Below are 24,843 nucleotides of genomic sequence, written 5' to 3' on the forward strand. Positions count from 1 at the left end.
TTTTATAAATTAAATGGTAGATGTTATCTAGTTGTATTTGTCTCTGGGTTCTTGTATAGAACAACGTATATATAAAGGCCCTATTGTGAAAATAAGCTTAATAATGTAGTTTTAAAATTAGCACATATAATAATTTTTTATCTCCCTACCATAAGTAGTGTAAAGTCTTGAGAGACTTGCTAATTCTGAACACTGAACATGTTCTTCAATTTAACTTTTTTTCTAAGATGACTTTAGTGGAACCGAGTGAGCTAATGATGATTTTAAAAGATTTTTATTAATGATAGTTCTTTTCCCTAGCTTCTATATGGAGTTTGTTGGTATCTGACATAATTAGTTATTATATGATAAATTTATAGAATTAATTGAGCAAGACCGAGGAATTATTCTCTTATATAATGGTTAGTTTTGATTTTTATGATTTATACTTTCCTAATGGTGTGAAGCAGTTGGAGGGAGGACGTTAAAGTGATGGATTTTATCTTTTTTACAGTATGTCGAGTTTATTGATACCCTAGGGCTATAGTACAATGGAAGAGTATCCAGTTGTCATCCAGATATTCATGGTTTAATTTTTATGTATGACGTGTTTATAGATATTTTTTTTCTTCAAATGGGACGTGTAATTAGAGATACTTGACTTTTGGGCTACTCACCGCAAGCGCTTCCTGATTTATTTTAACGGCCGATAATAAATTTCTATGGAGTCAGATCAATCGTCCTAGTTCAATATTATCTAACCTAGTAAATCATCTAAATTATAAATTTTTTTACCCCCAATAAAATTTGCAATAAAAAAATACTAAATTCATCATCTCATATTCAATGTTACCTCAGTGGGTTATATCGAATTTATTGATGTTAAAACATCATTAAATTAATGCAATGTGTTTCACAAACTATTTAGAACAATATTGAATATTCTTGCTCTGACACCTCTTAGTCCTATTAAAATTGACACCATTATTTATAACCACATACTTATATGTCCTTATCTCCACGCACTACACTATTCATTAGGTGATATACGGAAAATATATCATAATATTCTATAATTACATCAAATGGATAATTGATAATGCTCATTCATATTCAACTATCATATATATATATACATTTTTATTTTATTTTTTTTGCATGATAAGATCCAATTATTTATCTCCTCCACTTGTTCTTCTAGGTACAAATTGATAATTTTATATCTAGTCAGAGGCCGACTATTATGATCAAACTTTTGAATAGTAGACATGATGCTAAATAGTATATTAGGTGAATTTAATTGAAATGATTTTTTTCTGATAACCTTATCAAACATAATTTACTTGATAACCTTATCCAGGGACTGATTTAGAAATTAAAAATTGGGAGGAGCTTGAATTTAACAAGGGGTGGGCTAGGTTGGATTTTGGGTGTGGACGGGATGAGTTTTCGTAGGGTAACTGTCTCTGCCATTTAGCTCTCCTATCATGTCTTATTGAATTTCATTTCATATGGTAATCAAATTTTTTTTTTTTTGAGTTAATACATAAATTACAAAAAAAAAAACTTTTAATTTGTACATTTTTTTTTTCTATTTCATGTCAACTCTTTAACATCAATTTTAACACACACTCTGCAAACACTATGTTTAAAAAATAAAACAAAACAAAATATTGGAACAAGGTTGAAAAAAAAAATGCAAATATTGTAATTTCCTTTATGTTCTTGGTAGGATTTCTTTTGTGTGAAATTGTTTTATTTCCTTTCCCTGTAAAGGTGGATCAAACAAGAGGAGGTACGTGCGAGGAGCAGCTCATATCATGTGAGAATTACAGAGACATTTCGTCGAACAGGGGGACAGCCGAGCGCCCACCTTCATGACATGCCGTACGAGCCTACCCGCCGCGGGCGCCCACATCCCCTCGGGACCTGCACCAGTGCATTTACACTCGCAGTCGCCCAAACGCGCGAATCCGTTTCCTCTCCTTTCCATTTACCTTCTCCCGTCTCCACCATCGCCGAAGAGCAGCGGCTAGTGATCATCCATGGGGGACCTCCATTAATGCCACCATTATTGAACGCAGACGCGCCTCGTAATTGTTGGGTTCACAGAGGACAGCAACCGTATAGTTGTCGATCCGCCACTGGCCGCCGGATGAAGACGCACTGTGCCACTCTACGTGGCTCGGGCCCTCCCTTTACGACGCGTGCATGATTGCTTCCTGCTGTAAGCTCGCGCTCATCGTGTTATAAATCGCCTTCGCCGTGAAAGCGAGCGCGCTCTGCTCCGAAGGTCGTGCACGATGACGGCCAAGCCTCGCCGGCACGCCGCCGACCGCCTCTTCGGGACCGGACGCTCGGCCGGGGAGGAGGACCTCCCCGACCTCGACGAGGACGAGGTGCTATGGTCCGAGGAGGACGTCTGTCGCAGAGGGGCCGATCACCGGCGCTTCAAGTTAGCTGCAGGGGCGCTGTCGTTCGCCTTCGGCGACGGGAGCTCGCCGGACCGTCGTGCGGCGGCGTCGACGCCGGTGAAGGTCCCAGTTTGGCCCGGGTTCATCAAGATGGCGGCGGCGGTGGCGGTGGAGGGGGAGGAGGAGGGCGGCGGGTGGGTGCCGCCTCACGAGTACTTGGCGAGGGAGAAGGGGCGGAGTGGATCCACGTCGGTGCTCGAGGGGGCGGGACGGACGCTGAAGGGTCGCGACGTGATCCGGGTTCGCGACGCGGTTTGGAGTCGGACCGGGTTCTTTGGTTGAAACCCGAACCGTAATCTAGCACTCTTATTATCTCATGCATGCAGCGTCACTTAGATTCTGTACTAGTTTATATATTAGCATTTGAGGGCGAAATGAAATGAATCACTTCGAGTTGAATCATGACTTTGTTTTAAAACAATTGAAATGAAATGAAAATTCGCACATATTTTATCCATCTTGCCTTCTAACCACTCAAAATCTCTTGTACAAATATTATCCACTGCGAAGGCTGAGCAGCGAGCACAAAGCCATGGAGTCCCTCTCTTCTCCTTCCCGCGCTCTCCCATCTCATCATCCCTTCCTCGCCCCCTGCTTCACCCAGCCAAGAACAACTCCGCCGCTGCATTTTCCAATAAAATTTCCCAATTACAATCGCTACAAATTCCTCTTCCATGCTGCGTCTCCACTTCATCGACCTCCCAAGAACACTCTCAGTGCAGTAGCAGAAGCAGCACCAGCAGGCGGTGACTTGACAGGCCTCATTCAGAACGGGTAATTGGCGATATCGTTAATATGCAGTAGCGGCAATTAAGCATGGGTATTATTTGCGTTAAATCTGTACATGAAACTTGCAGTGTGCTGCTGCTGTCGATCTATTGGTTCGCCAATTTCGTTATTCCTGGGCTGATGAGCAAGAATTTTGAGCCAGTCGCTTCAGAAACAGAGAAGGAAACAGAGGAGGAAACGGCTGAGGAAGAGGAGGAAGTCATTCAGGGAGGAGAGATGAAACAAGGCGCGAATCTACAAGCGAATGTGAAGGCAAAGAGGAGAAGAGGCAGGAAGAAAACTGCCAGTTCAAGATGAGATTATGATAACTTAGTCATTTGCATCCCCATTGTTATATCGTCTTATTGACTGGAGAAGACATTTTGTTGCCTTTTTTCCCCAAGAAATTAAAGATATGCTTGTTCTTTAAGTTATTGCAAATCTAGTCAAAACTTGTGTCTTATTTTTCAAAGCTATTATTGCCTTAAAGATGTGTATAATTATTGTTCTTATCAAAAGTTGAAGATGCATTATCAGTTACGCAATGAAGTAGCTTAGTGCTGACTTTTACGAAAGGATTGTTCATCTCTTAAATTTGTCTATCTCAGTAGATAATGAGCTCATAGAATTTAGAGGGATATAGCAGAACATAACTTGAGCTCCCACAATCACGGCCCAATATTAAAGTTGACAATTGGTCAAAATTATTAATAAAAAAATTAATAAATTTAGATTCAGAAACATTCAAACACTTTAAGAAGTGGCAAATGATCAAACGCTCTGCTGCTTCCGCAGCCGCCGCTGCTGTCGCATCTGCTTCTTCCCTTCGTCCGCCGTTTTTCACCCAAATCCAACATCACAATCAACAGTACGTCAACGATCTCATCAGCAGCCTCTGCAAGCAGTATCGCTTCCGCGACGCCCTCGGCGCCTTCTACTCTCTCCCTCCTCACCTCCACCTCTTCCCCTCGACCTACGCCACCCTCTTCCTCGCATGCTCGGACCTCCGCTCCCTCGCCGATGTCCGACGCCTCCATCGCCACCTCGTCGCCTCCCCCTGCCTCCCCGACACCATCCTCCACAATCACATCCTCAACGCCTACGGTAAATGCGGCGCTCCCGACGATGCCCGCCGCCTGTTCGACGAAATGCCGAACAGGAATCGCGTCTCTTGGACCTCCATCATCTCTGGTTGCTCGCAGAACAGCCGCGACCTCGACGCCGTGGTGCTCTATCTCGGCATGCTCCGCTCGGGGTTGCACCCCGATCACTTCGCGCTGGGAAACGTCGTCAGAGCATGCTCCGGCCTGGCCGACGTCCAACTGGGAAGGCAGCTCCACTGCCACGCAGTGAAATCGAACTGCGGTGGAGATAAGCTCGTACAGAATGCTCTTGTCACCATGTATGCGAGGTTGGATAGGATCGATGATGCAGCTTTAGTGTTTGAATCAATTAAAGAGAAAGATCCAGTTTCATGGGGGTCGATGATTGCTGCCTTTGCTCAGCAGGGTTATGAGATGGAAGCTCTGCATCTTTTCAGAGAGATGATCTGTTCAGGTATTCATTACCCCAATGAATTCCATTTTGGCAGTGCATTTAGTGCTTGCGGAAATATCAAAAATTTGCAGTATGGTGAGCAAATGCATGGCATTTGCTACAAGTTTGGGTATGAAAGGAATGAATTTGCTGGATCTTCACTGAGTGAAATGTATGCTCAATGTGGATTGTTAGATCGCACAAAGAAGGTGTTTAATGAGATAAAAATGCCTGATCTAGTTTCATGGAATTCTATACTGAGTGCATGCTCTTCTCTAGGTCTATCTGATGAAGCATTTCAGTTGTTCTCCGAGATGAGAGATATTGGTGTAGAACCCGATGATATCACCATTCGATGTTTGCTTTGTGCTTGTACAGACTGTGATTCTTTACTGAAAGGAGAAATGATCCATTCTCATGCAGTGAAATTGGGTTGGGATGAAAATATTGCTGTTTTCAATTCTCTCCTTATGATGCACTCAAAGTGTTCAGGTTTGTCAACAGCAATCAAACTTTTTGAAGAGATGAAGGATCGAGATCGTGTTTCTTGGAATACAATTCTTTCTGCATGCTTGCAACACCAGCAATCAAAAGAAGTCTTCTCATTTATAAATCTCATGCAAAATTCAGAGTTCAAATTTGACCAGATTACGTTGAACGCTATACTCAATGCTTGCGCCGACTTGGCTTATTTAGATATGGGCAGTCAGGTTCATGCCTATGCGCTGAAAGTTGGACTGGAATTTGACACAATGGTACGCAATGCTATAATTGATACCTATGCAAAATGTGGTAGCTTAGAAGATGCAAGAAAGTTATTTGATTTGGTAGGTGATAGAAATGATGTATTCTCTTGGAGTAGTTTGATTCTTGGGTATGCTCAATATGGGCATGCAAAAGAATCTCTTGAGTTGTTTTGGCATATGCAAAGTTTGGGTCTCAAACCAAATCACGTTACCTATGTCAGTGTCCTTACAGCTTGTAGTCATGTCGGTCTAATAGATCAAGGACTACGTTACTTTAATATGATGGAAATTGTACATGGAATTGAGCCTACAAAAGAACATTGTTCATGTGTCATCGATATGCTTGCTCGCGCTGGAAGATTAAATGATGCAGAAAAGTTCATCAATCAAATGCCTTTTAAACCAGATGTCATTATGTGGAAGACTATCCTAGCTGCTTGTAGGATACATGGTAATGCAGAAATTGGAAGAAATGCTGCAGAAAGCATATTGAGGATTGATCCACAAAATTCTGGAGCTTATGCCTTATTATGCAGCATCTATTCTTCGTCTGGAAGTTGGGATGACGTTGCAAGGTTAAGGAAGGTGATGAAAAGCAACAGCGTTAAGAAATTGCCTGGTAAGAGTTGGATTAAGCTGAAGGGAGATGTACATTCTTTCATAGCAGAAGATACTTCACACCAACAATCAGAAGGCATATATCAAATGTTAGAGCTGTTGGGATTAGAGATGGTTGATTACAACTTTGATCTTGGACAACTAAATCTGCATGATTAGATTAAAGCACTCAACGAAGAAAACATTTTACCAATGATTTTCTGCGGGAAATTGCATTTAGACATGATGCACCGTATAACTCAAACCATACAACGTTTGCAGTAGCATCAGGCACTGCAGGTTATTGCACGATTTGTGTAATCATTCGGATAACCGGGATATCCTCAGAATGAATGCCATTGCAATTGCAGCTACATTAACAGCGGTTTGCTGATTTGTCATCAAGTTCATAAAATGTGGCACCAGACAGTGGTAATATGTCAAACATCTATACTTTCTCTGACTTCTAGTAATTTGGTTGATACAAAACAAAATGCTACTATTAATATAGTTTTCTCATTTTGATTTTGTTGTAGGATTAGGACATCAATGAGATGAAAGATTTACTTTGTCCAAATACTTCAATATTTCTCCACATAACTTTATGACTGGTAAGTTGCAAGGGTCTCAACAGCCAATCGGTTTGCATCTGATACAAATCGCATTACAACTTCCATAGTAACAACCATAGAGATAAGTTTAGATTGGTCATTTGTTCAATTAAGTAGGGTTATAAATGTGTATCAAAGCAAATTTAATACTAGGATTGGTGAATGATCAAACAGAAATGGACTCCCTATAAATGGCATGCTACTTTCAACCTTACATGTCACATACCACATGGCACAAACAAATGTCTACGTGGACTTTAAACTGATTCATGCTAGGAATGTTCACTTTCTCCCAGTTTCAGCCTTTTCTTATTATACTAATTTATCATGCATTGTATCTTTGAAAAATGGAGTGTCTTTTCTTCAGTTTATTTTATTTACTGTGGGAATGGCAATGAGCATCCAATGCATTAACCAGAGAATTCTGTATTTCGATGAAATTGTGCAGGGATTCTGTATTTAGTGATGAGTTCATGTTGAAGATCACTTTGGTGTTTGATGATGTTTTGTTCAGTCTGTAATTGAAGATGGAAAAATTGGAGAAACCAACGCTGAAGTTGGATTACAATGGGTGGATTGCGATAAAGATAGCAATGAGGTCATCTCATTCCTTATTAGAAAGTAGTTGATGTACCCTCATTGTCCGCTGCAACGATAAAACACTAGAAGAGTAATAAGAGAATTAGGTTTCGAATTTGAAATGGGATGAATATTTGATAGGTCTTCTCTAGTGTGCATATGTTTTTTTATTTTGGATAACTCAGGTACCTAGCTTTTTGAACCGGTTAATTTTAGAGATGACCAATCTAATCCTATGAAAATTTTCTTCCGACTATCAGGTAAATCAAAAAGTCCGTCGGCCTACTGGAGGAATTTTCTATGATGCATCACAACTGAAATTCAATCCTTAATTATATGCTCAGAAGGCCTAACCGTTATCGCATAAGTTAATACATATCTTTTGGGGTGGAAGTAACAATCCCACAATAGCAATGGAACTTTTTCCGACCACAAGCACAAGTTTTAACACTTGTACAATGCTCGTTAAATTTTTTTTTTTTTTGTTTGGGGATCATAATGTCATTATCAGACAGTAAATACATTGAAAAGCATCATGATTAATTTATGTGTTTTTATTTTGTTATAATCCAATTGTAACATAAAAGATTGTTGTATTTTTTTATTTATTCAAATCAGTTTACATGCCTTGGATTTAAAGATATACAAAGGAATTAAAAAAGAAAATAATTAATTATAATTAATTAATTTTCTTAAAAGTTACATATTTGTACAACTTGAATATTCTCAAGATCATGTCATTATCTTGACCAATTGATTTTATTTTCAACACTTTTTAACACTCTCTATCAAGTTGGTTTGAAGATATCTTCCATAGTCAGTTTGCCAATCAAATACTTGAATTATTTGGATGACACTCCTTTAGTGAGTATATCTACAATTTGTTCGGTAGTTGGAATGTAGGGCATACAAATTAGACATTTATCCCGTTTTTCCTTGATGAAGTGTTTATTAATCTCAACATGCTTCATTTTGTCATAAAGAATTGGATTGTGTGCAATGGATATTATTTTCACAGTAAACTTTCATAGGCAATGAATATAAGACTCCAAATTCTTTCAATAATCTCTTGATCCATATTGTCTCATAAACACCAAGAGTAAGAGCTTGAAACTCAGAATCGACGCTAATAGCCGTCCATGATTTACCTCCTCCGTGTTGACCTTGGGATGGGTTGGCGGGGGCGCTGGGGGCGAGCGTATTCGACTTTTGACACAATGAAACTCAGAATCGACGCTACATTTAGCCACCACAGATTGCTTCTTGCTATGCCATGTAACCAAATTACCCCTAACAAATGTACAATAGTCAGAAGTTTATCTTCTATCAGTGACACTTCCAGCCTAATCTGCATCACTGTAAGTTTCAACTTGAAGACATCCATGTTTTCTAAACAATAGACCTTTTTTTAGAGTTCTATTTAAATACCTTAAAATTCTATAAGATTCATCAAAGTGTGTTAGAAATGGAGAGTGCATAAACTGACTTACAGTGCTAACTGCAAAAGCTATATTAGAGCAAGTATGTGAAAGGTAGATAAGCCTCCCAATTAGCCGTTGGTACTGACTACAAACTTCTTTAGCTTTGGCTAGTTAAAACTTAATATTATACCCCATGGGTGTCTTAGAAGCCCTGCAACCTAGTAGACATGTTTCTTTGAGAAGGTCTAGAACATATTTCCTTTGTGTAACAAATATACACTCTTTGGATTGTGTAAACTCCATACCAAGAAAATATTTCAATACTCCTAGTTCCTTGATCTCGAATTCATTAGCAAGCACTTCTTTCAATCTTTTAAGTTCAACGTGATCAACTCTAGTTAAGATTATGTCATCCACGTAGACGATCATGATGGTAATCTTCCCTCCTTTAATCAGTCTGAAAAACACGCTGTGATCTGTTTCACTTTGGCAATACCCCTGACTTTTAACAACCTTCATAAATCGCTCAAACCAAGATCTTAACGATTGCTTAATTCCATAAAGATATTTCTTTAAGCAATATATTTTATTTTTGTCATATTTTTCCTTGAATCTCGGTGGCAACTCCATGAACACTTCCTTTTCTAAGTCTCCATTTAGGAAGGTATTCTTCACATCTAATTGGTGTAAAGTATTGGTGCGGGAAGCATCTGACGATCGAACCTATATTTTGATTATGTTAAAGGGTTCAAAGTTAAGGTGTTTGTTTTCTAACATGTTGAATGAGCTTGTAGGAAAAGCCCTAAGTGTATTTAGGCAAAAGTCCTAGCTGCGGTTAGGCAGGTGGAAAACCCTAGGGGGTGGTAACCCTAGGTCATAGGGGGTGGTAATCCTATGCAGAAAGTCTTGACGGGTCGAGAGCTTCAGGCAAAAGTCTTAAGGGGGGGGGTAACCCTAGGTTGAAAGTCCTGGTGTCGCGAACCAGGTGAAAGGCTGGACCAGCCGAGAAGCGGAAGTCCAGCAGAAAGTCCGGAAGCTTCGAATGCTGAGCAAAAGTCCAGTCGATCTGGAGGATCGCACTGGCAACAGGTAAATCTCCTGAGTGGAGTAGGTGAGGACGCGTTCCCCGTAGAGGGAACAGTAGGCGTCGGGTCGACCTAGGGTTTCCGGTTGGAAATCCGAAGTCAGACCCGGACAATCTGATGACTGTCAATTATATCTATCATATTGTTTCTGTACTAACTCTGTGTTGCAGGTATTTTGGGACTATCACATTTTGCAGGTACCAAAAACACAAGTTAGGCTCGGATGAACAGTGTCTGAGGCGCCTCCATGGAGCTTGGAGGCATCTCGGGTGCGAGCCAGAAGGAGTCCGCGAAGAGAAGCTGAAGGCGCCTTAGATGGACTTGAAGGCACCTTGGAGCTGGGGTTCAATGCGTCTTGGACTGGCCTTTAAGGTGCGTTGAGGAGGATAAGCGCAGAAGGAGTCTGCGCTGATCTACGCGGCTGAATCTACTCGTTGGAGAAGCCTCGGACAGTCTTGGAGGCGCCTCCAGCACTGTTTAAAAGAGGGACTCGACCAGCAGCTTGAAGACACACCTTCCGAGCAATTCTTACGCCACAAGCTGCTAACGAGACGACCTCGAAGTGCTATAGCGACATCCCGACGACCCGGAGCTTCAGTTTCAATCTAGTTGTTGTCGGTATAAAGTTGGTACAACTACCGTTCGAGCATTTTTTTCGTCACTTTTTCGTTCTTATAGGGTAAAAATAAAACCTTACGCCTTTCGTTTTTTCCCTCCAAAATTATTTTCGAAAAATTCATTCTCATCTCTTCATCACTCATTAGTATTGATAAAATATCACATTTAGCAAAATTTGAAATAATATTTTTTTAAAATTTTTTTAATAATATTTTATTATTTTATTATTTTTTTTTGAAATTCGTGAATTCATATTTTTATCCTTCTCTCGCACTACTAATCCAGGATTAAGTCCTGGGACAAGTTTTTTTTTATTTATTTGTGTGCTAGATCTTAAATGGCATTCCAAGAAGGATTTTGCACCGTCCGTCCGTCACTCTTTTCTGGCGAGAACTTTGGATATTGGAAGAATCGGATGGAATACCACCTCAAGACGCAAGTCGAGATGTGGATCATTATCCAGACCGGGCTCGAGCTTCCTTGTGACGGCACCGGAAAACTTATCTCATGCATCAACTGGGATTCTAGCACAATGAAAAAAGTTGAAACCGATGCCAAAGCGACCTGCATGCTACAATGCGGCCTAACCAATGAAGAACTGAACCGCATCGGCCCCTTCGCAAGTGCAAAAGAGTTGTGGCAAAAACTGATTGAGCTACATGAAGATAACTCCAATACGAAAGTAAGTAAGCACAATTTAATAGATAAATCATTTAAACAGACTAATATTACTCTGGCCGAGGAAGGTGTTGTGTTGGTTGCAGGTACAATCAAAACTAAGGAAGCTAGAAAGAAGAAGGTGTTGCAGGCGACGTGGGATGAGTCCTCCTCCGAAGATTCTGATGAAGAGCTTGAACAAACAAGCTTCCTAGCTCTACCAATACTAGCAAATATTGTCGAAGCCGAGACCGAATCCGAGATCGAAAGCGAATCAGAAACCGAGTTTGAGCGAAGCCACGGATCCGCATCCGTTTCCGAAGGGCCGAACCCCACTGTAAGTTCTTTACTCGCCGAAACTCAAATAGATGAATTAAAGAATTTAGTTCCATACTTGCTAAAAAAGTTGGCTAAATCCAACGTTCGGGTCAAGTCGCTCCAAAAGGAGGTAATAGCCCTTAAGGAAGCGATTGACTCGAGTTCTTTAATTGAGCCAGTTCAAATTGGAAGTTCAACTCAAGTCCAACAACTTGAGAAAGAAAATTCCAATTTGAAAACTCAAATTAAAGAACTCAAGGACACATTGGAACGGTTTACCTTAGGTTCCAAGAATCTGGATCTAATTCTTAGAAAACAACGAGCCGTTTACAACAAATCCGGACTTGGATTTAAAACCAAAAGAAAATATAAATCATACCTATCTCTAGTAAATAGAAATAATAGAAACATAATTCAAGCATGGGTCCCCAAGTCAAACTTGGTTAATCAAGTTGGGTGTTCGGATCCTCTGTCCCGAACTTTCTCTGTCCCCATGTCCCTGTAATACCCCGGTTCTGAGATTCTGGTTAAGTATGACTTAAAAGGTTAGATGGTACTATCCATATCACCAAGGTGCACCTTCCTTTTCGGAAGCCCAAACTTAAGAACTCCAAAGTTAAGCGTGCTTGGCTTGGAGAAATCTTAGGATGGGTGACCTCCTGGGAAGTTTCCCAGGGTGTGTGCGAGTGAGGACAAAGCACGCTGAAAGGACCTCCGGTGGTCTGTGGAGCTAGTCATCAAACCGATAGGTAATTCTGGTGCCGTTCCTGGTTTGGTCCGGGTGGGGCCCGGCCGGGCCGGGGCGTTACAGATGGTATCAGAGCAACCTTGCGACCGTGAGTGCGCCTGTGGTAGGAGCACCCAGGGCACCACCTAGCGAGGGAGATTCTGGGATTTGTTTGTGGTGTGATTTGTGATTACACAACGAGGACGTTGTGTCTTTAAGTGGGGGTGATTGTAATACCCCGGTTCTGAGATTCTGGTTAAGTATGACTTAAAAGGTTAGATGGTACTATCCATATCACCAAGGTGCACCTTCCTTTTCGGAATTTTGAGGTCAAATTGGGGACTGGACAGCGACGGAACATCTTCTGACGGCAAATAGGTATGTTGTTATTTTATGTTGGTTATATTGGTATTGATATCTGTAATTTAATTTAACAGATATGAGACGATCTACTCGTATTGCTACGAGACGTGGTGTTGGACGACCACGTGCGAGGACCACGGGATCTCTGGATATGCCAGAGATGCCCACTGTTAGTGAGCCTGTCAGTCAGGGACAGACTCAGGATGCAGCGGGAGCATCGAGCTCTCAAATCCCGATAGCTCCTGTAGAGATACCTACTTTGGCCACACCGACGGTATCCACGCCTACCCTGTTTACAGTACCATCAGGGGTACCATTGGTGTACCCGACAAATGCTCCAGCGCAGCCTACGGCGTATTCAGTACCCCCAGTGCCTACAGTAGCAGCAGCTGCTCCACATCCGGTACCTTTTCCTACCGTACCTCCAGTTGCCACCACTTTTATTCCCCAGGCAGTACCACCGACGGCTTATGCTCCGGTATATACAGCAGCACCGGGAGTTCTTCCTCCAGTCCAGTGTTTCCACCAGTCCCTGCAGCCGTCCCGACACAGATCACTGATATTGTCGCTGCACGAGCTAGGATTCCAGCACTGGCTGAGTCGATGAAGACTCGTTTCACTCTTTTCCGCGGGGATCTCGATCCGAGTATGGCTCTGTCATGGATAGAGACTATGGAGCAGACTTTCTTCTATATGGCTTGCTCCGAGAGGGAGAAAGCAGAGCTGGCTGCTTACCATTTACGGGATGAAGCTAATGCCTGGTGGGTTACTCAGCGTTCTATTATTGGTGAGCGCAACGTCACATGGACCAGGTTCAGAGAGGCTTTTGAGAGCCGTTTCTTTCCACTGTCCTATCAGATGGCTCGCCGACAGGATTTTATGAGTCTGAGGCAGAATAATCGCTCAGTGACCGAGTATAATACTGAATTCCTCCGGTTGGCTCAGTTTTGTCCAGAGTTAGTTGCGGAGGACAGAACTCGCATGATGCAGTTTATACAGGGATTGGATGGTTATCTGCATGTACAGCTTGCCGGATTAGGGATTACATCTTACTCTGATGCATTGAATCGAGCTTTGATGATAGAGTTAGCTCGGCAGACAGCATATCCGGACAGGAAAAGGAAGCATACGGGTCAGACATCGGGGCAGGTCCAGCAGACTCAGGCGACAGGACAGCCTCAGAGTAGTCGCAGACAGTCAGGTTAGAGTTCTTCTGGGGGCGTGACAATTTAGTGGTATCAGAGCACAGTTTTACGATCTTTTGTTTCGTATTTTGGATTTTCGGGATTTATCTGATACCAATTTATTTGGTATCAGAGCGGGTTATGATACATGCTTTTGGTGTTCTGGAGATTTATCGGATACCTGATGCTGGTATTCTAGATATTTGGGTTAGCCAGGTTTGCGAGTCAAACTGGGCATTATCGGATTTTCGATATGGTTATGTTTCGGATTCCGTTTCAGAATTTTGAGGTCAAATTGGGGACTGGACAGCGACGGAACATCTTCTGACGGCAAATAGGTATGTTGTTATTTTATGTTGGTTATATTGGTATTGATATCTGTAATTTAATTTAACAGATATGAGACGATCTACTCGTATTGCTGCGAGACGTGGTGCTGGACGACCACGTGCGAGGACCACGGGATCTCTGGATATGCCAGAGATGCCCACTGTTAGTGAGCCTGTCAGTCAGGGACAGACTCAGGATGCAGCGGGAGCATCGGGCTCTCAAATCCCGATAGCTCCTGTAGAGATACCTACTTTGGCCACACCGACGGTATCCACGCCTACCCTGTTTACAGTACCATCAGGGGTACCATTGGTGTACCCGACATCTGCTCCAGCGCAGCCTACGGCGTATTCAGTGCCACCACCACTTGGATCTACAGTGTATCCTATACCAGTGGCACCTGTACCCCCAGTGCCTACAGTAGCAGCAGCTGCTCCACATCCGGTACCTTTTCCTACCGTACCTCCAGTTGCCACCACTTTTATTCCCCAGGCAGTACCACCGACGGCTTATGCTCCGGTATATACAGCAGCACCGGGAGTTCTTCCTCCGGTTTATTCCGCGGTACCACCTGTAGTATCAGCTCCAGTGTTTCCGCCCGACACAGCTCACTGATATTGTCGCTGCACGAGCTAGGATTCCAGCACTGGCTGAGTCGATGAAGACTCGTTTCACTCTTTTCCGCGGAGATCTCGATCCGAGTATGGCTCTGTCATGGATAGAGACTATGGAGCAGACTTTCTTCTATATGGCTTGCTCCGAGTGGGAGAAAGCAGAGCTGGCTGCTTACCATTTACGGGATGAAGCTAATGCCTGGTGGGTTACTCAGCGTTCTATTATTGGTGAGCGCAACGTCACATGGACCAGGTTCAGAGAGGCTTTTGAGAGCCGTTTCTTTCCACTGTCCTATCAGATGGCTCGCCGACAGGATTTTATGAGTCTGAGGCAGAATAATCGCTCTGTGACCGAGTATAATACTGAATTCCTCCGGTTGGCTCAGTTTTGTCCAGAGTTAGTTGCGGAGGACAGAACTCGCATGATGCAGTTTATACAGGGATTGGATGGTTATCTGCATGTACAGCTTGCCGGATTAGGGATTACATCTTACTCTGATGCATTGAATTGAGCTTTGATGATAGAGTTAGCTCAGCAGATAGCATATCCGGACAGGAAAAGGAAGCATACGGGTCAGACATCGGGGCAGGTCCAGCAGACTCAGGCGACAGGACAGCCTCAGAGTAGTCGCAGACAGTCAGGTCAGAGTTCTTCTGGGGGCGTGACAGTCCCACTGCCGATCGGACGGTCAGATTGCATCTCAAGGATGCATTGCATATCACAAGAATATTGCACACATCTTAAAGATGTCATGATGCCTTGAGATGCAATCTGGACCATCCGATAGGCAGTGGGACATGGGGATAGAGAAAATTCGGGACAGAGGATCCGAACTATCAAGTTGGACCTGGTCACTATTGGGTCTCCAAGGATCATATTCATTTCCTTGATAGACCATATCAAAGCTATGATCCAGGGGGAGCTAATAGAAAAACTATCTCAATAAATAGATAAAATTGATTAATGCTTTTTTATTTATTTTCCTTGCAATATACATGCTTAGATTAGGATTGCTTAAGGATCTAAGTGTAATTTACACTTGCTAGTTAAATCTAGGAGTTTCAAAAAGAAAATTAAATATATATTTCTTTGAGCGATTCTGTCTAGGAAGGGGTAGATGATCTCATACCCAAGAAGGCCTAGAGTCTCGCCCTGACCTGGAAATCAATCATGGAAAGACATATTTAATTGACTAATTGGAAAACCTAAGTTTAACTCAAATGTAAATTAATCCTTAGAAATAACCTAAATTAAAAATAATCATCTCACAAAATTACTTAAGATTACCTAATTGATAATTTAGAATCGGGTGAGATGGATCTAGGTTCAACTAAGTTCAAATTGTTCAAAATTTAAGAAAATTTAATTAAAATCAACTAAACCAAATCAACATTTATTTTAAAATTCTTTACAAATCTTTTGAAAATCAATTTCAAAATTATTTAAAAATCTTTTGAAAATCAATTTCAAAATTAGTTAAAAAAATTTAAAAATTCTTTGAAAAATTATTTAAAAATCTTTTAAAAATTCTTTAAAAATCATTTTAAAAATATTTTAAAAATTCTTTAAAAAACATTTTAAAAATCTTTTGAAAATATTTTTAAAAATTCTTTAAAAATCTTTTAAAAATTCTTTAAAAACTATTTTAAAAATCTTTTGAAAATCTTTTTAAAAATTCTTTAAAAATCATTTTAAAAATATTTTGAAAATGTTTTAAAAATTCTTTAAAAATCATTTTAAAAATTCTTTAAAAATCATTTTAAAAATCTTTTTAAAATTCTTTAAAAATCATTTTAAAAATCTTTTGAAAATCTTTTTAAAAATCCTTTAAAAATCATTTTAAAAATCATTTTGAAAATATTTTAAAAATTATTTTAAAATCATTTTAAAAATCTCTTGAAAATATTTTTAAAAATTCTTTAAAAATTATTTTAAAAATATTTTGAAAACCTTTTTAAAAATTCGTTAAAAATCATTCTAAAAATCTTTTGAAAATATTTTTAAAAAATTCATTAAAAATCATTTTAAAAATCTTTTGAAAATCTTTTAAAAATTATTTAAAAATTATTTAAAAATTATTTTAAAAATCATTTTGAAAATCTTTTAAAAATTATTTTAAAATCATTTTTGAAATATTTTGAATTTTTTTTTTAATTCTTTAAAAATCATTTGAAAAATCTTTTTAAAAATTCTTTAAAAATCATTTTAAAAATCTTTTTAAAATCATTTAAAAATTTTTTAAAAATCATTTTAAAAATCTTTTGAAAATCTTTTTTAAAAATTCTTTAAAAATTATTTTAAAAATCTTTTGAAAATCTTTTAAAAATTCTATAAAAATCTTTTGAACATCTTTTTAAAAATTCTTTAAAAATCATTTTAAAAATCTTTTGAAAATCCATTAAAAATTCTTTAAAAATCATTTTAAAAATATTTTGAAAATCTTTTAAAAATTCTTTAAAAATCATTTTGAAAATCTTTTTAAAAATTCTTTAAAAATCTTTTAAAAATTATTTAAAAATCTTTTAAAAATTCTTTAAAAATTCTTTAAAAATCATTTTAAAAATCTTTTGAAAATATTTTTTTATCTTTTAAAAATTCTTTAAAAATCATTTTGAAAATCTTTTAAAAATTCTTTTAAAATCATTTTAAAAATCTTTTGAAAATATTTTAAAGATTCTTAAAAAATCATTTTAAAAATCTTTTAAAAATTCTCTAAAAATCATTTTAAAAATCTTTTAAAAATTCTTTAAAAATCATTTTTAAAATCTTTTGAAAATCTTTTAAATATTCTTTAGAAATCATTTTAAAAATCTTTTGAAAATCTTTTATAAATTCTTTAAAGGTCATTTTAAAAATCTTTTGAAAGTCTTTTAAAATTTCTTTTAAAATCATTTTGAAAATCTTTTAAAAATTATTTAAAAATCATTTTAAAAAATCTTTTGAAATTCTTTTATAACTTCTTTAAAAATCATTTTGAATTTTTTTTAAATTCTTTAAAAATCATTTTAAAAAATATTTTGTAAATTTTTTAAAAAAATTATTTTTTTGAAAAATCATTTCAAAAATCCTTTAAAAATTCAAAATTCGTTGAAAAAAAAAATTCTTTGAAAACCATTTAAAAATCATTTCAATTTAATTTCAAAACCTTTAGAAAGTTAACTTCAAAATTACTTAAAACAGTTAATTAATTTCAAAATATTATTCAATTAATTTCAAAATCTTAATCAGTTTAATGGGGTTTAAAATATCTTTAATTCTCAAATCATATTATTAAATTATGGTTGCAAATGTTAACTCCAATTAATTTTTAATATATTCTCAAAAGTTTAACATTTACTCATTTGAAATTCAAACTTATATTTTCAATATTTTTTTTTGACAAAGTTAACTTTATCTTACACTCACTCATAAGCTAAACATGTTTGAAAACTTAGAATAGGTGAGATGAAAAATTAGGAAAAATATAAAAGACCTATTATAGTTTAGACTCTAGGACCCTATGGTTGCATTAATTAAGGGAGAGTAAACAGAGTCAAGCTAATTATCAAGTAACTTTTGAAAAACTTTTCCAATTTAGCTAAGTTTTTTTCTCAAACTTAGCTTTTCAAATTTAATTAAATATCTTTCGAAAAACTTTTCAAATTTAACTTAGTATTTTATATGGTCTTTCAAAATTATCTCAAATTTGGTTATACTTTTGTTAAAATCGTTTTCTAGTTTTTTAAAGTTAACTAAATATTTCTTTCAAGAAGTTTTTTAAAGTTAACTAAATATTTTTTTTCTTCGAAAGCTTTTTCAAATTTAATTAAGTATCTTTCGAACAACTTTAACTAAGTTTTCTTCAAAACTATTTCAAATTTGACTAAGTTTTCTTTGAAAAATCAAGTTAAAATACTTTTGAAAATATTTTGACTATGTTATCTATCCTTAAATTTAGTATTTTTCAAGCTTAATCAAGTTTTCGTTAAACTAAAATTATGTTCTAAACTTAGCTAACTGGCAAAGTGTTTTTTCAACGCAATCATTTTAAAAGCTAAAAATATAGCTAAGTTGATTTTTTTGAAAAATATGTGCAACCTTTCAGGGGGAGTTTAAAATCGAATATTTGTTTTTTCTCTTTTCCTAGTATTCTTTTTGATTTATGCTAAAGGGGGAGAGAGAAAAGTTAAGTAAATTAAGAGTAAACTTAAACATAATCAAAGGGGAAGCATAAATTTTTCTTTGTTATTTATGCTCATGTTTAAGTTTCTGTACTTACTGTCATATTTTTCTATTTAACTTTGAACCGTGTTGCCATAATCAAAAAGGGAGAGATTGTTGGTGCAGGAAGCATCCGACGATCGAACCTATATTTTGATTATGTCAAAGGGTTCAAAGTTAGGGTGTTTTGTTTTCTAACATGTTGAATGAGCTTGTAGGAAAAGTCCTAAATGTACTTAGGCAAAAGTCCTTGCTGCGGTTAGGCAGGTGGAAAATCCTAGGGGGTGGTAACCCTATGCGGGAAGTCTTGGCGGGTCGAGAGCTTTAGGCAAAAGTCCTAGCAGGGGGGGTAACCCTAGGTGGAAAGTCCTAGTGTCACGAACCAGGTGAAAGACTGGACCAGCCGGGAAGCGAAAGTCCAGCAGAAAGTTCGGAAGCTTTGAACGCTGAGCAAAAGTCCAGTCGATCTGGAGGATCGCACTGGCAACAGGTAAATCTCCTGAGTGGAGTAGGTGAGGACGCGTTCCCCGTAGAGGGAACAGTAGGCGTCGGGTCGACCTAGGGTTTCCGGTTGGAAATCCGAAGTCAGACCCGGACAGTCCGATGACTGTCAATTATATCTATCATATTGTTTCTGTACTAACTCTGTGTTGCAGGTATTTTGGGACTAATACATTTTGCAGGTACCAAAAATACAAGTTAGGCTCGGATGAACAATGTCCGAGGCACCTCCATGGAGCTTGGAGGCGTCTTGGGTGCGAGCCAGAAGGAGTCTGCGAAGAGAAGCTGAAGGCGCCTTAGATGGATTTGATCAAGGCGCCTTGGAGCTGGGGTTCAAGGCGCCTTGGACTGGCCTTTAAGGCGCCTTGAGATGGGTAAGCGCAGAAGGAGTCTGCGCTGATCTACGCGGCTGAATTGGCTCGTTAGAGGCACCTCGGACAGGCTTTGTAACGACCCGACCCATTTGGCAGCCCATTTGGTGACCCTCCAGTCGTCGACCGTCGACCGTCGACCGTGTCGTTACTCTTTAGGACTTTCCACCCCTGGAAGTGGATTTTTGCCTCCCCCAGGATTTGAACTCTAAACCTCCAGGCTTAAGTATTAGAGTTTATGAATTCTGGTAACCAAGTGAGATGATCTCACTTGGTTACCAGAATTCATAAACTCTAATACTTAAGCCTGGAGGTTTAGAGTTCGAATCCTGGGGGAGGCAAAAATCCACTTCCAGGGGTGGAAAGTCCTAGAGAGTAACGGCACGGCCGACGGTCGACGGTGGACGACCCGAGGGTCGCCAAATGTGCCGCCAAATGGGTCGGGTCGTTACAGGCTTGGAGGCGCCTCCAGCACTGTTTAAAAGAGGGACTCGACCAGCAGCTTGAAGACACACCTTCTGAGCAATCCTTACGCCACAAGCTGTTAACGAGACGACCCCGAAGTGCTATAGCAACATCCCGACAACCCGGAGCTTCAATTTCAATCTAGCTGTTGTCGGTATAAAGTTTATTTCAGTTCATAATTGTACTTAGTTTGTAATACTTTTCATGATTATAGTTGTTGCCAAGCGGAAGCGATCAACGATCGCGGACCTTGGAGTAGGAGTCGCCACAGGTTCCGAACCAAGTAACCAACTTGTGTTAGCGTGTGTTTGTGTTTAATTTCCGTTGTGTTTTACTCGATACGTTTTAATCGAACGAAATAGCCACGAGCGCTATTAACCCCCCCTCTCTAGCGCTTCTCGATCCAACATAAAGGTCAATCAAAATATAATGCAAGTAAGATAAGAACTCGGATTGGATTTATTTTTGTAACTGGTGCAAAAGCTTTTTGATAGTCGATTCTGTGTCTATGTAAATTCCTTTGCTATGAGTCAAACTTTGTACCTTTCTATACTACCATCAGCTTTGCACTTAATGGTAAACACTCATTTGCAGCCTATTATTTTCTTTCCAATTGGTAAGTCAACAACCTCTCAACTGTCATTTCATCGAGGAGCATTCATCTCTTCTAAAATTGTTAACTTCCAATCAGGGTGATCTAGAGCTTCCTGGATATTTCTTGGTTTATTTTAGAATTTTGGTTGAATTCTGGAAAAAATACATTTGGCATAAGTACAAATGTGTCAAAATTGATCTTCACTATTTTTTATCTCCCTTGGAAGATCATTTTATTTAAAGAGGAATTATTTTTTCCCAAAAAATGACATCCATACTAACTAAAACTTTTTTTTGTCTTTGGATTCTAACATTTGTATCCTTTTTTATTATGAGCATAGCCAAGAAAAATGTACCTTTTAGCCCTAGGATCAAGATTCACTACAAGAAAATAGGGCTTCAGAAATTCATTTTTAAAACAGAATTAAAATCCGTTTCAAATTTTAGTAAATCAATAACGGATTTACCACGGAATTACATATCTAGTATACTTTAATAAAATATAATATACAAAAAAATATTTGAAACAGAATTTAAAATGAACTAAAAATGAATTTATAAAATAAATTTTTATAAAAAAAATAAATATAGTTTCGAAATAAAATTTTATACAAATTTTTATTTGTAAAAAATCTGTTTAAAAACTTTTAAATAGAAATAAATTATGTTTTAATTTATATAAATTTCAAAGAAATTTATTAAATTATTTTTTTTTATTTTAATAAAACCCTATGCTAAATCCTTCATTTGCATTTGCATTTTTGTTCATCTCTCTCACCAACTTTGTACGTGTATCCCATCGATTTCGTCTGCTGCTCTCAAAAGGTGTATCTTGCGGGCTTCGTGTATCTCGTCAATTTCGTCTGTTGCTCTCTCTCTCAAAAGGTTATCCCTAATTTCTTCTTCCTCTTTCTATGTGACTGCCACGTCGCACGTCCTTGTTTTTGTCGGTGGCCACTGCTGCAGACGTGTGTGCCACCATATAATCATTTGAGGCGGCAGCCACGTTGGATGCTCGAGCGACCAAATGTAGAAATTAATTTATGAGATTGCTATCCTTGACACGATAAGGTTGTTAATACTTATTAGAAATTAATTTGTGAGGCATACTTCAACAAATTCAGAGGCATGCTTCAACAAATTCTACTTTAGTATTTGGTTTGGTGTCTCGGATTTCATAGTATCCAAAATAGCATCTTCATGTTTTGTATGCCTGAGATCATTTATGTTCACCAATAATTTATAGACTTCCTCTTTTAAAGCTATAATATCTTTCTTAAGAAAATCAATTTCCAGAATTTTGTCTTGCAAAGATAACTCACTTTCTATGAATTTTATTCTTCATAGTTCTATGTCAACTAACAACTTTTTCTTTTCTCCATTCTGTTCGAAGACAAAAAGATTTCTTCACTTGGAGGGTTGACACTTCGTATTTGAGTTACTGCACTTCTCTTATGAAGTCTTTTTGCAATGCTTCCTTAGATAACTTATGGTTATCTAGTTCTTTGCTCTTTATATTTTAGTTCCAAGCTCAACCTTTCTACATCTCTTGAATTGATACCTATTAGACCTATTAGCTACTTGAGTTTCATTTGGTATTTCCCCTATAATAACACTATATATTTATTAAATTTCTCCAAAATTCTTCCCAAGTTGTCTTTTTGTGATTGCAACTTGGCATTTTCTTAAAGTGCTTGCATGACTATCTTCTCAGTAGCTTGAAATATAGATAACATATGTACAGAAAGATTCCTGAGTTCCTTTAGAAGCCACTTGACATTCTTGGAAATGTTTCATTTAGTATTTCTTAATGTCTCTTTTGCTACCATGGCTCATTTTACTTGTTCAGCTTTAGCTAATGTGATGGTTGTTAGATCTGCTTCAATCACTCTAGTTTGTTTCTGAAGTTCTTCTGAAGTTTTTTCTTCAATAACTCAACATGTAACTCAAGATCACTGATAATTGATAAATGTGCAAAACACTCATATTACATCCTGAGTTGTTAATTTAATATTTTTTTAATACTTAATATTTTATTAATAGAATTATTTGCTTATTATGAATATTATTCTAGCAATGCATATCAAGTTCTAATATTCAACATTCAAATTTTATTATTTTTTTAATATTTATATTTGGATATATATGTCGAACCTTAAAATTCACATGTTATTATTAATTTTAAAAATATTGAAGGCGCTGAATTAATACAAATAGTCCTTTTAATATATGTGAATGATTAGATAATAATAACATTATAATTTTTGAATTTTATTCATTATTAGCAGTAGAAATTTTTTGTTTGCTATTTATGACCGAATTTATTATTTATTGCAATTATCTTTTGCTAAATTTTATTTGTTGTTTACTATAGGAATTATTTTTTGTTTACTACATAAGTCCTGTGTGAATTTTTGTTTGTTGTTTATGACAATTCTTTTTTGCTAATTTTTTTCTTGTATTCTCTTTTGCTAAAGCCTTTTGCTGAATTTTTTATTTATGTGATGCAAGATGTCAAATAGAGGGACGAAAGATGATGGTTCCAATAAAGGAAGATCTCTTACAATACAAGATGAGTATGCATATTAAATTCTTATTAATGATATGCAATTTGAAGAAAATATTGAGTTACATAATATTTACTTTAATTATGATATATGTAGGCAACATTATACAATGTATGAACTTGGCAACATACCAAATGAAATAAAGGTATGTAAATTTTATCTTGATAATGTATTTATTAAATTACATTAATTATAATTATTGGTGAAACATATGAAACATATGGAGGGCTATGTCTATGCCAAGGCGCTGGGTGAGGGCGTACAAAAAGAACGAGTGGGACGGTCGCATCTTCGAGACGTCTCGAGATAATAAGGGTAGTATACAAGCTGTCAGGACTCTGTATATAGCATAATCCTGAACTCGAAGAAGAGTGGATCTGAACTCGGTCAGGCCCAAGGGTCTCTCCTCCCCAAAGAAATGCATGTAGATGTCGTCTAATGTAATGTGTGAATAGGGATCACCAAAGGGTAGGGTCCTACTCGGGTAACATAAGAATGTACACTCGGACTCCCTAAGCTCTAGGCTGGTGCGAAGTAGGGAGGGTGTAAGCTGAAGATCAGTACCACCAACTCTGGTGGAATAGGTTCTATCATCAACCTTTTGAAGGTTGTGATAGAACTGGGCACACAGATCTTGGTTGACTGTAGTGGCACAGTAAACCAGTTTATCTAGATGATAGTGATTTATCATCTCGATAGTGGGTTGACAGTATTGGGACAAAAATTCTCGACCAATATATCTAGGTTTAATTGACTCAAAGGTAAACTTAGAGAAATCTATCCTATGCTGTTCCGAGGGGAATCTCGGGTCCGTGGAAGGGGCCCTAGCTGGTGTGGTATCAACAATACGACGCTTCCTATTGTTGACTTTATACAAGAAAAATTTGCAAAACTAGCAAAGAATGTAGGAAATAAACGATTGAAAGAGGGTTTAGATTATACCTAGGAGGCATAGCTAGGAATTAAAGGGAAGGAGATAGGTAGAAGGCGCCTTGGTTGGGAAGAATCCGAAGAAATCGGCTTGCAGCAGAACACGAACAGAAACGAAAAAATGCTTCTGTTCGTGACAAAAAGAAAGGTTTAAAAGAAAGGTTTAAGGCGTCTTAAGGTCTCTTTAGGGTGCCTTTGGAGGCGCCTTAAGGGCTCCTTAAGGCGCCTTAAGTGGGCGGCGGAAAATTTCCTGTCGCTGCTTGAGGGCGCCTCCTCTTTGATGGAGGCGCCTTCATGTGCTACGTGTCCAAATTTTTTTTTGGTTGAATTAATCAACACATGTCTTATAGGTTAATTTTGACAAAGATAATTTAAAAATTAGTTAAATTAAAGATAATCTTAAAGTTGAATAATTTTAAATATAGTTTTAAAGTTAATTAATTTTGAAATTTAATTTTTAAAATAATTTTGAAATTAAGGTTTTTAAAAATAATTTTGAAATTTAAGTTTTTAAAAATAATTTTGAAATTTAAGTTTTAAAATAATTTTGAAATTGAGTTTTAAAATAATTTTGAAATTTAAGTTTTTAAAATAATTTTGAAATTTA

The 24,843-nt window shown here is 37.6% G+C and overlaps 2 protein-coding genes across 8 annotated transcripts; both read left to right on the forward strand.

The window, feature by feature from the left end:
• The first annotated feature begins 1,725 nt into the window (after nucleotides 1-1,725).
• On the forward strand, nucleotides 1,726-3,651 carry LOC122052534. 2 transcript variants are annotated; one of them, XM_042614096.1, is made up of 2 exons: nucleotides 1,726-3,227; nucleotides 3,311-3,651. In XM_042614096.1, the coding sequence occupies exon 1, from the start codon at nucleotides 2,283-2,285 to the stop codon at nucleotides 2,733-2,735; it is 453 nt and encodes a 150-aa protein (XP_042470030.1). In that variant the 5' UTR covers nucleotides 1,726-2,282; the 3' UTR covers nucleotides 2,736-3,227; nucleotides 3,311-3,651. The 2 variants fall into 2 exon arrangements, with proteins under 2 accessions (XP_042470030.1, XP_042470029.1); XM_042614095.1 differs by having other exon boundaries at nucleotides 2,025-3,227.
• Nucleotides 3,652-3,912: 261 nt separating this feature from the next.
• Nucleotides 3,913-7,812, forward strand: LOC122052535 (pentatricopeptide repeat-containing protein At3g53360, mitochondrial-like). 6 transcript variants are annotated; one of them, XM_042614099.1, is made up of 4 exons: nucleotides 3,913-6,532; nucleotides 6,637-6,711; nucleotides 7,160-7,309; nucleotides 7,551-7,812. In XM_042614099.1, exon 1 carries the CDS (start codon nucleotides 3,989-3,991, stop codon nucleotides 6,278-6,280), a length of 2,292 nt encoding a protein of 763 aa, XP_042470033.1. In that variant the 5' UTR covers nucleotides 3,913-3,988; the 3' UTR covers nucleotides 6,281-6,532; nucleotides 6,637-6,711; nucleotides 7,160-7,309; nucleotides 7,551-7,812. The 6 variants fall into 6 exon arrangements, with proteins under 6 accessions (XP_042470033.1, XP_042470037.1, XP_042470035.1 ...); XM_042614103.1 differs by lacking the exon at nucleotides 7,160-7,309 and having other exon boundaries at nucleotides 6,612-6,711; XM_042614101.1 differs by lacking the exon at nucleotides 7,160-7,309 and having other exon boundaries at nucleotides 7,551-7,811.
• Nucleotides 7,813-24,843: the final 17,031 nt, after the last annotated feature.

This window comes from Zingiber officinale, chromosome 3A (genome assembly GCF_018446385.1).
Source record: "Zingiber officinale cultivar Zhangliang chromosome 3A, Zo_v1.1, whole genome shotgun sequence".
In the NCBI taxonomy this organism is placed as follows: domain Eukaryota; kingdom Viridiplantae; phylum Streptophyta; class Magnoliopsida; order Zingiberales; family Zingiberaceae; genus Zingiber; species Zingiber officinale.

Excerpts from the sequence above, each read along its gene's own strand:
- LOC122052534 (XM_042614095.1), top strand. The coding sequence starts at position 2,986 with ATGGAGTCCCTCTCTTCTCCTTCCCGCGCTCTCCCATCTCATCATCCC. Across the intron at positions 3,228-3,310 it reads ACAGGCCTCATTCAGAACGG|TGTGCTGCTGCTGTCGATCT; the intron begins GTAATTGGCGAT and ends TGAAACTTGCAG.
- LOC122052535 (XM_042614103.1), top strand. The coding sequence starts at position 3,989 with ATGATCAAACGCTCTGCTGCTTCCGCAGCCGCCGCTGCTGTCGCATCT.